Raw genomic sequence first — 12,242 nt, forward strand, 5'->3', positions numbered from 1 at the left:
CCTTTTGCAAGAAGAGGAAACAGGTGCAATATGAGCTGAACTATGAGCTGCGTCTCCTGATTGCTTATTTATTTTTCCACCCCTCCACATTGAGCCTTAACCTTCATCCCAGTTAAAATGGTCTTAACTACCTTTAGTATGTGAAGCACAGCTTTGAAAATACTAATTATTTGTAGATCTCTCTATAGAATACCACTTGTGCCTTAGTAGTAATAACAACTGATGAAAACAAGCTCAAATAGTAGATAATTGATTAAAAGAATTTTCATGTACTAGAAAAATACTGAAAATATTTTCCATGTATCTTAGTTCATTTCTGAAAAATAAGCTAAAATGTTAAGGGAATAGTTAAGATGGCATTAGAGTTATTTTAGAAATTATAAATGCTATATACAGGTCTTAGAAGAATCATTCTTATTAAGAAAGTCAGGTTTGATACTTCTTTCACTAAATGTGTATAAAAGATACTATTTTAAGTTAAAACTTTTTGTAATAAACTAAAATATAGTGGTAGATAAATGGTAAAACATGACCAGAACTACTTTGGTATTTCTAGATTCTCTTTTATAAAAGCATTTTTATATAAATATAATAGGTAAAGTAAAACTATGTGAAAGACAGAGAAACCTTTCTCCCTTACCTCCATGTACAAAAAGTAAGCCTTGAAATCTTTCAATTCAATTGATTGTAATTCAAGTACAATACAGAGGCACCAGAATTACCTAAATACTAGTGTTTTATGAAAAAAGAAGATATTTCATCTACCACGTATTTTTTTTTTTTTTTGGTCAAGCAACCATTAATCTAATCTTTAACCTTCAATTGTAGGGTGGCATTTATTTTGTACTAATAATATACCAACAATGTACCAATAGTAGTACTATAAAATAATGTACAAATTATTTTATGGAATATTTTAAGTTATTTCAGTAAATATGTATACAGTGATATTGCTTTAAGTTAAATTATTCTACACTACACTGTTATAATAAATGATAATGAGCTCTCGTGAATTTAAAAGTACCATACTGGCCATAAGCCAGAGAAGTGCCTATCCTTTTAGTAACCTCTATAAAATCTTCTCTGAAGACAGAGTGTGCAGGTCAGAAAGCTTGGCAGAAAAGCAACCAAGCCATGTTCTAGTTTGGAAAATATAGAAATAACCATCCAGGGACAATTCAGTTTACTTTCTTATATTTCTGACTTTCTAAGATCTTATCAAGAGACACATTAGCAACAAGGTTATTAAAATTGTATGCTGTAAGAGTTTTAGTCTACTGTAAAAATGTTAACAATTTCAGTAAAGCGTCTTATTTGGCCACTGGTATGCTAATGTGCTTAATTAAGGTCTGAAACAAATCAACAACAAAAAATATCTAACTGCTAGTACTATTGAAAGTAGAATTGTATTTGTTATTTATGTGCTTCTCGTCACCAACAAATAAAATATATTTTTAAGCAAACTATTCCTGCTGATTTATAAGAATTCAGTAGTTGTCTCAGGAAGATACGAGATATTAACACACAATTGCGTAATGGATAAGAAATAATAAATAATTCCTGCACGATTACACACATTGATGAATTCTTGCATGGAAGACTGTGTCCAACTTACTAACATTTCCTGGACGGCAAACAGAATAAGTATAAAAATAATGATTTGGCCGGGCGCGGTGGCTCAAGCCTGTAATCCCAGCACTTTGGGAGGCCGAGACGGGCGGATCACGAGGTCAGGAGATCGAGACCATCCTGGCTAACACGGTGAAACCCCGTCTCTACTAAAAAATACAAAAAACTAGCCGGGCGAGGTAGCGGGCGCCTGTAGTCCCAGCTACTCGGGAGGCTGAGGCAGGAGAATGGCGTAAACCCGGGAGGCGGAGCTTCCAGTGAGCTGAGATCCGGCCACTGCACTCCAGCCCGGGCGACAGAGCGAGACTCCGTCTCAAAAAAAAAAAAAAAAAAAAAAAAAAATGATTTAATGGTTTATCCTCTGAATTTCCTGAAAACATTTTCATAAAATATTTCATTACATAATTTTCAAACAAATGTTTGAGGAGTTCCGAAGGAAAATATATTATATGTAATTATTTCATTGTTTTTACTTGAATAATGTTACATAAATACAGCATTATTGTCTAAATACACCAAATATATTTGATAATCACTTCTACAAAATGTTATAAGTTAGACAGTGTAACAACATTGAACACTCTTGAATATTTTTAACTTTTCTGTAAACATATTAGCAGTATGCCCTTTGACTATTTCATGTTTTATCCGTTTTTAGAAGTGCCCTAAAATTACTCATTTGCTTAACAGAGTTACGCCCAGCTACCCAATAAAATAATTTCTGTCAAAGTATTTTGAAAAGCAAATTTTGTTTTATTTCTGTAAGAAATAGCATTTTGGGCCATGTAGCTACATATCTAGCTTTGGGAATGGAACCAAGAAATAATAAGAAAGAAAGAATATCAGTTAATCTCTTAAATTTTAATGATATATCTATCAGATTTCTAATATGTTTAATATTGATTAATCTCATTTTATTTAAATATATCCAAATATTTATTAATTTATTATATAACTGTCATTCTGGAATTTTTTGGAAGTTTTCTTCCATCATCTATTGTATTTTTTATGGTTCTTTGGGAAAATGAAATCAGTATATTTATAATCAGTAGTAAAAGTATCCTTTAAAAAATTTTATTCAGTTCATGCTAACTGTAGAAATGTTTTTTATTATATTAATTCCAGTCTTTTATCCTATCAGCTCTATCTTTTCACAGAACACTTGGCTATACAGGTACTAAAAAAATAATTTAATGAGAATACAATTTTTAAATCTGGTAACATTTTTAAACACTATTAAAATCAAGGCAAACTCTTAGAGATTAGAAAGATACCAAAATCCTGATAATCTGGGTTGCTCTTCGCTATTAAAATATCTCCCAACTATCTCCAGACGCGATGGCTCACTCCTGTAATTCCAGCACTTTGGGAGGCCGAGGTGGGTGGATCACCTGAGGTCAGGAGTTCAAGACCAGCCTGACCAACATGGAAAAACCCCGTCTCTACTAAAAAAAATACAAAATTCCCAGGGCTTGGTGGTGTATTCCTGTAATCCCAGCTACTTGGGAGGCTGAGGCAGGAGAATCGCTTGAACTTGGGAGGCGGAGGTTGCGGTGAGCGAAGATGGCGCCATTGCACTCCAGCCTGGGCAGGAAGATCGAAACTCCGTCTCAAAAAAGAAAAACAAAACAAAACGAAACTCCCAACTACAGTGTGTAGCAAAAATTTTCTTTTTTTTTTTTTTTTTTTTTTTTGAGACGGAGTTTCGCTCTGTGGCCCAGGCTGGAGTGCAGTGGCCAGATCTCAGCTCACTGCAAGCTCCACCTCCCAGGTTTACGCCATTCTCCTGCCTCAGCCTCCCGAGTAGCTGGGACTACAGGCGCCTGCCACCTCGCCCGGCTAGTTTTTTTTTGTATTTTTTAGTAGAGACGGGGTTTCACCGTGTTAGCCAGGATGGTCTCGATCTCCTGACCTCGTGATCCGCCCGTCTCGGCCTCCCAAAGTGCTGGGATTACAGGCTTGAGCCACCGCGCCCGGCCACAATTTTCATGCAAAGTCACTGTGCCGGTTCTGTTTCTAAATGAAAAAAATTAATAATTTATATTCCTGCCTAAATATGAGCCTATAAGGCATTAAATCTAATAATATTTTTCAGAAAATATATGGTTGCTTCTCAACAGAACTTACTTGCCTACAATACCTTAAGCCAGTCAGATGATGGAATCTTTCTCCTGTCAGCAAATCATATTTTAATATTCTTTCTTGTTGGATTGTGATAAATGAGATATCAGTTCCAATGTACAATTGTATGGCTTGAAAGATTTAATTCTATTTCTCTTTGGAGACATATTAAAATATTATTTTTGTTTTCCCTTTGGAGACAAATTAGCAAGTCATTGTAGTTGAGGACATTGCAGTATTTAAGAAATTGATATAAAAAATGAGTCTCAAGTGTAGCTCAATAATATTTTGATTATAATGGCTTTATATATTTCAAAGGATCAGGCCATGTTTAACAGATTTCCTTGAACTATGAGCTTTAAAATATCAGAAACCATTTCTGATTCATCTGTATAACTTTGTTCCTAAGATACTAATTAATAAATGTTTATTTTAAAAAAAGCTTTGTTTCAGGACGGCAACATTGAATTTTTAAATGAAGCAGTATTTTAATTTTTTAATAATAACCTGAATATTTATGGATAATAACCTTATTGCCAGCAGGAATTTTGACCATGATAATCATACATAACTAATTTTCAAGTACTTCACAGAAAATTTTATTTTTCTCCCCATTGAACTAAGCAATTTAAAAAAATGGTTCTCGACATCTAGAAACTTGCATTTTGGAGAAACGATTCTTAATGCAACGTTTATTTGTTTGATAAATAAATATTGAACTTCAGTTATTTCCAAAGCAGGAAGTGATTTTAAAATTCATAAGTAATACTTCCTTTTCCTTAGAAGTTTATAATCTGCTAGAAAGAGTAAGACAATCTAATAATTATAAAGAAAGTCCATTTTTAATTCAAAGTCAAGAAAAATAGAAGTTGAGGAAGGCAGAGGTTATGTTTGGTTAATGAGGAGACAGTTCATGGAGGTGCTGCCATTTGAGTTGGGCTTGGTGAGAGACTTACTTGCAGGCATCACTAGAAATGCAGGTGTTTTAAGTTTAGGAAAATGTAAGAAAAGGTACAGTGGTTTGACGAATCCCATAACAACAAGTAGTGCACTTTGACCACACAGTGCAAGTAGTACATAACTCCAAAAGTTTGTTGAGAAGCAATAATGGCATAGGTGAGGATGACTTCTGTGGACATGTAAACAAAAGATAACTAACAATGTGAAATAGTATTTCCATTGCTAGACAGATTACAGTAATGACTCTTATCTCTTAATCTATGGATGTATTTGTCTGTATGTTTAAAAATACACATAGTAAAATAAGAAACGGATATGTGTTTGTGTTTTAACTTTTTAATGAATTTGATTTCATATGATGACCGTTAATTTCCAGACAAAAACTTTATAACTGACAACTGACTATCAAAAGTCAAATTTTAAGTCTATTTATTTTTTAATGATCTACTTACATATTCCTGGATTGGGGAAGAAATGACATAAAATTGTACTGAAGAAAATTACTTTCAAAATTTTTCTTTCATGTAACTTTGATTGCATGTGACTTCCAGAGCCTATTGCTTTTTAGCAAGAAGCACAGTGAAAGATTGAGAAAATGTACCTAAACATGGAAGTCATCTCTAATCATTTGGGTTTTATACATGAACATAGTTGTTTACCCACCACTTCACTGATAACATCAACATAAAGGTATAGGAAAAACCCTGTATATTCATAAACCATGTACCATGTGTACATATATAATGTTATGCTATACATTATTTCATTTGATTTCATAACTTGCTTTTCATTGCTTTCACCAAAGCAGATCATCTTTTAATTTGGTTATGTTCTTTTTCTCGTGTAACTAATGTAATATGTTATCTTTGCCAGCTAAGAATCATTTGAATATGAATCAACCATCCATGAAGAATTTATATTATTCAGAAAGCCTGCTATGCTAAAAGTATACCTCAACTCACTTTCACCACATAAAATAATAGCAAAAATAATTGATTTTTCCTAAGTTTGGATAATCCAATTGGCCTAAATTTTTATTAGAAGTGAAGAAGACAATGCTATCTTGAAAGACAACACAAATGTTTTAAAAATACCCCATTGTGAGGTATGGAGAGAACCATAACATTATCTGTTAAATCTTACTATTAATAGCAATTCTAAAACAAAGAAATTTTTTTATTTTGAAACATGGGACGTAAACTTTGGCAGAAGAAACACACTTGGTTAGACAATAGTTTATATATTTCAATTACAAATTTGAATTAAGTCTAGAACAATGGATGTGGAATATTCAAAAAAATACCACCATAGTGTTATTTTCCCATCTGAAAAAAATCAATGAATTTTAATGTCTTCTCTCTTATAAGGAATTTAGTTATATCAGGACCTCATATTAATTCTCATTTTTTAAAAATAATTTTTCAGATACATTATAGTGACAACCATAATCAACAATTCCAATTTAAACTTCTGATTATGTAATAAGTTTGTAATCAAGTTCATAAATTATTGAAGAATTTCTTATTGCAAATATTGTGGCTTATGATAAACTATCAGCACTAGTATTCATATAACATTGATTATTGATAAGTAGAAATAACTACGGTGTAAGATATTGAAATTTAATTTGTAGGATATTAAAATTAAATTTGCATTACACATATTTTAAGAGATGTAAATCACATTCCAACTGATAATATAAAATGATTTACTTAAATTTGTTCTATTCTTTAAAAAATGAACACTTCAACTTATTTTAAACTTAAGAAAGTGTTAAAAATTGAATATGCCCCTTTTAAAATCATCCCAAGGCTGGCCATGGTAGCTCCTACCTGTAATCCCAACAATTTGGGAAGCAGCGGTGGGAGGATCCCTTGAGGCCAGAAGTTTGAGATCAGTCTGGGAAAGATAGTGATACCCTGCTCTAACAGCAACAACAACAACAACAAATACTTTAAAATTAGCTAGGCACGGTGGATGGTGCTTGTTGTCCTAGCTACTTGGGAGGCTGAGGCAAGGGAGAGGATCACCTGAGTCCAGGCGTTCAAGTTTATAGTGAGCTATGATTGCACCACTGCACTTCAGCCTGGGTGACAGACCAAGACCCACGGACATACTCAGACCTCCTTAATTTGAAATCATAGTCTCTGTTAAAAATAAACCATTTTCCTTAGAAAACAGATTTCAGCCTGTTATCATGCTGCCACTGAGTTGAAGAATTACCTTCTGCTAGAACAGGTTATACAGTTATTTACTACATAATTAAGTTGTAGGCATGAAATAATCTTTTCAGCATTCTTTGCCCTCTCAGTGCCAAAATTACCTCAGTGTGAGCATCAGAGCCCCCAGGTGACTTATGTAAACCTATACTCTGACATAAATGCTGAAAACAATAGACATACCGACAACTTAAAATACAAATTCAAGAGGAAATAAGGTGAAGCATACTGTTGATAAAAATTACTACTAAATTCCGGTGCTATTTCATATACAGAAACATTCTAATTGCATATAATATTTGAAAATATTGGATAGTCATTCTACATATAAACTTCCTAAATCATTAATTTCCAAAATCGTTAAATGAGTGATTAGATACTTCTTATGGCCTGGCAAAACATGGTTTAGGCACCACTTACAGCACACATAAATGAATGGAATGAAAGGATGTTGACAGTAGTGGAAAATAGTGATGGATTTTACAAGGTCAAACCCACTGACATTTTCTTATTGATAAGTAGAAATAACTACAGTGTAGGATATTGCCGAAATCTAAGCAAATGAATTTTTAAAAATATATTAAATAGAAGCTATTCTTTTATATGTTCTGCCTTGGATATTTTCTCACCTGACAAAAACAAACACACATTTAGATTTCTCGGATTTCTCAGGGGATGTTCTTTTGAGTAGATTATCTGTAAAAAATTTCATGACACATCAGTCAGATGCCATGGTTTAATTTTTATGTGAAGATTTGCTAGGACAGATGAAAATGTATGCTAGTCTTTTCTCCTTACATAAAAGAATTGGTAGAATTACTGCTTACAAAATAACACTACTTAATTACACTATCTGCAGTGTCAGTGGAACACATTTCACCCAGTCATCTTTGTCATGTTTAAGACACCTGGTCTTAAGGGCCTAGTACTTTTCTTGATGTAAAAGATAGCAGCACAATTTCTTGCCCCTCAGTATTCCCTTCCCCTATCTAAACTCCTATGAGACAAAACCAACAACTATTTCATACATTAGGCTCTGATTTTAGTAAAACCACTTTTCAGTCACAGTTCAGTAAGCACAGATCTCTTGCAGAATTCTAAGAATATGAATTTTTAAAAATATGTTACATAGAAGCTGTTCTTTTACTCAACTATTTTTTTTCTTTCTTCCATTTGTTCCTGAGTTACTCCCAGATAATTTTTTTTCTGCCTTTCTTGAAAGTTCTGCTATCAAATAATCAAATAACAGAAGGCTGGAAACAATAAATTTTATAAGCATAACTTTAAAAGAGAAAATATTCCTTTACATGTGATTAGAAAAGGGGGGAGAAGTTTATTGGGGCAGGGAAGGGAATAATGAGAATGACCAAGGCCACTATATTCCATGAGCCTTTGAAGACACCAAGGGCAACCTCATCTTTGGATGGAAAAAAAAAAAGGTAGTCTGTTAAGTGACTGGGTTTACCTTAGAAAAGTTAAGTTACAGGACTGAGTAATCTAGTAACAAGGAAACTGCTGACAAACTTCTGGGGGTGATCATTGTTGAGCAAAGAAGCAGATGCTACCAAGTCAGGATTCTCTGTCTAAAAAAACAACAGTTAACACTGTGGTTGTATTTTTTCTTATGTATTGCTTCAAAACATTATCAGAAAAGAGTACAGTATCTCTGTTAAGTTGACTAAAATCAGATGTGTCATTTTATTGACTGTTATTATTGTTTTTTGAAATCTTGTTCATGTTTATAGGTTTTCTGACTTGAGTTTTGAGATATTCCAAGCAGATTAGCCTAGCAAGTTTAGAACTGTGAATTTCATAATTATCTTCTAGGTATGTGTAGGAACATATTGCATGAGACAGTAATGTAATTTGTGAGAAATGTCTACACACAAGCTTTCATATACCTTTATTCTGTCTTTAGAATTTGGAATGATGGGAGATCATACAATTAAAAGTCAGCGACCTCGATCTGTTCATGAAAAAAGGGTCCCTCAGGAACAAGCTGATGCTGCTAAATTTATGGCACAAACTGGTAATACGTTAGTTACATTTGTATATTTATTGTTGTTAATTTAATGAAGCCACTGCATGTTTTCATAATCTTTTGCTGCACATTTGTCAGTTTTTGGAGCTGATATTTTTTTGAGCCATTTTTTTTTTTTGTCACCAGTTAAAGTCCATAAATAAAGTAGCTGCGAATTGAAAAGTGCACAAAAATTATGTAAGAATTATTTTGCTTTCAGTGTGGGACATTTAAGATTTACATAATAGCATTTATGCTAATTAACTACTTAAAATGTATCATTAAACTTTTAAAGAAAGACAGCAAAGTTATTTCTTCAATAATTGATTGACATAAGACTTTCAAAAATTATAACTTTAAATGAAACTTTAGACAACGAATTTTATTTTAATAATATTGAATATATTGAATTTTTTCAAGTGTGGTCCTACTTATAAGTATTAGTTATTGTTAAAATGCACAGAAAATATAAACTTTTAAAAATTTTAATAATTTTTATTTGAAAAGTTATGTTATATGAGCTAAATAATAACAAGTTGACAGTGTTAAGTAAGTTGTAACATTCCAACTAATTAAATATCAACTAAAATGACTTTCTACTTTATAAAATGATTAATTCTAAATTAATTAGATTACTTTTAAAAAACCTCCCTCCAAATATATCTGTAAGTATTTGGAGTATGTATAATTTATGCCAATTATTTAGTTACAGAATTTGAACTAATATATGTATTCATATTTTTTCTTATCATAATAAATTGATCTAATTCCATCTGAGTACGTTGCATGTAGTACATCTTTAAAAGAAAAAGTGTTTAAACTTGTTTTGTAAATTTTCAGTTGTCACCTTTGTTTTGGGAAATTGAAAGCTAACAGTTTTATCTATGTCTTAAAAAATTGTATACGTCTCGATGTTTTGCCATTAATACAGAAGTTTCAAGTACATAACCAGTTTCCTGACATGACATTTAGACTGACAGTGATGAAATTCCCCCAAGAAATGGAAATTTCCTTCAGTTCACATGTTCTTAGGATAATATTTTTTAGAACACTAGATCTGAATCTGCAATATAAAAATGCAAATATTATTAAAGAGTTTTGCTCTCAATAATGGGTGAGTAGAAGATTTTGATACATTAGTTGTAAGGAGGTCAAATTTTCAGAACAGGAAGTTTAAAATAAATTCTACAAAGATTCACTTTTAGTTTTTTTGAGATATATATTGCAACCAAATACAGAAATGCAGAAACTTGCTTATCTGGATCCCATTTTGTGCATCTTCTTGTTTAAGAAAAATTGATTTTCATTTTTACTATTTGTTTGAACAAGTCTAAAAGTGCGTTAACAGGTTTAGGCAAATTTCCAAATTTCTAAATGTATTTGTCTTCTTTATAGGGAGCAAAAAGTTTCAACCACTGAGCAGAGATTAGAGACACACGGGCATGGGCTGACTACTCATCTTTGTCAGCACCATCTCATAGGGGCATTTCTGCAAGATTAAAAAAGGTGTATTTTATTTGTGCAAAAGACGTGGCAGACACTGGTTTACTGAAGTTCCTAAAAATTAGAGTCAATAGAAAGTGAAATGGAAAATGATAGTTTTAAATTTCCAATAGCGTAGCATGGTTAGTTTATGCATGAATATTATGCAATTTGGCCAAAAGTTTTTGTACAAGTTTTTTGATTTGTCTGTGACATAGTTCAGTTCACAATTTTCAGCCAATATCCTTTTGGTAAATTCAAATTTCAAGGAACATTGTGTTTTCCTAGTAAGCAATTACTAATTTCAAAATGATAAGTAATAAATATTTATTATTTTATTTTAACCAAATATAGTATAGACAAACATAAAGACATGTATAAGACTTTAAAATTAAACTATTTCAGTACTGATGTAAAACTGGAAAACTACATTATTTTAAGTAATTTTAAAAATTTATAATTTAACAGAAGACAATTATAATGTGAAAAAAAGAAGAAGGTTTTCCTTAAATATTTTCCTAAATTATACTTTCTTTAGGTGTTAAGGTAGTCTGAATAAATACAGATAAGTGTCACACAATGAAATTTTATAAAAATTAAACTTTACTTATAAAATATTTCCCTGTATTTGTCTTTAAGCCAAAAAAAAGACTGTTGCATGTAAATAATATAAAATTTGTTAACAGTAATTTGAGAACAAAGAATAAGGCAAAAACATAAATTTAAACAATAACGAAAGACAATATATTTTCATATTAATCATGGAGAAAAAAGCAAAAGCTATCACACTTTAATGTTTAAGAATTACTTCTCCAAATGAGTAACCTGGCCTCTTCAATCAATATGATCAGTAAAAGATTGTAATTAAAATCAATCTTTCTATAGAGTGATAAAGTGAGTGTAACAGTTTTTAAAAAGAGTAACGTTTGATAAAGTAGCATAGTTTGGACATAAAGGATGATGCTCTAATAGCCTGTCATGCAATCTTTATTTATTGTTAAGGAGTATAAAATTAAATGATGTCATAAAAATACATGTATTTAATATAGACATCTAAATGAAATGCCAATAAGATGGCTTAAGATATCCTAGTTACATTTGCTTATGCTTAAGTATCATAGTTATCAATTAATTTATAAACATGTTTACAAAAGTAGTATTTTATTACAGTGAGGAAAATAGCCTAAATTTGAACTATGTAACATGTTATCTAAAATTAAAAAAAAATAAAATTAGGCTGGGCGTGGTGGCTTATGCCTGCAATCCTAGCACTTTGTGAGGCCAAGGTGGGTGGTTTACCTGAGGTTGGGACTTCAAAACCAGCCTGACCAACATGGTGAAACCCCATCTCTACTAAAAATACAAAACATTAGCCAGGTGTGATGGTGCACACCTGTAATCTCAACTACTCGGGGGGCTAAGGCAGGGGAATCTCTTGAACTCAGGAGGCAGAGGTTGCGGTGAGCCAAGATCACACCATTGCACTTCAGCCTGGGCTATAGAGTGAGACTTCGTCTCAATAAGTAAATAAATAAATAAATAAATAAATAAAATCAAAAGTACACTTCTAATTTCATGACTTTAAGATACTAGCAAAAGTTTATATTAATATTTTGTTAATAATTTAAAATACATTCTCACACATTATCTCACTCAATCTTCACAGATTTTGAAGTAAATATAATATTCATTTTATCAAAGACATTCAAAGAAATAAAATGAGTTTCTGAAGTTCACAGAGCTATTATTCAGTAGATTTCCATCAATCACAGGTCTTCTGACTTTAATTGCAATGCTTTTCCAGTTTCCTT

At 31.8% G+C, this 12,242-nt stretch overlaps 1 protein-coding gene across 3 annotated transcripts in view; it reads left to right on the forward strand.

Annotated features, from left to right (window-relative positions):
• Nucleotides 1-12,242, forward strand: part of ADGRB3 (adhesion G protein-coupled receptor B3) — a 771,030-nt gene that overhangs the window by 279,189 nt on the left and 479,599 nt on the right. For all 3 annotated transcript variants that reach the window (XM_033217557.1, XM_033217558.1, XM_033217559.1), the window contains one exon: nucleotides 8,848-8,958. In XM_033217557.1, the coding sequence (XP_033073448.1) occupies nucleotides 8,848-8,958 (111 nt within the window). The remainder of the gene's footprint in view (nucleotides 1-8,847; nucleotides 8,959-12,242) is intronic.

Source organism: Trachypithecus francoisi, unplaced genomic scaffold, assembly GCF_009764315.1.
Source record: "Trachypithecus francoisi isolate TF-2019V2 unplaced genomic scaffold, Tfra_2.0 Lachesis_group10, whole genome shotgun sequence".
Lineage (NCBI taxonomy): Eukaryota > Metazoa > Chordata > Mammalia > Primates > Cercopithecidae > Trachypithecus > Trachypithecus francoisi.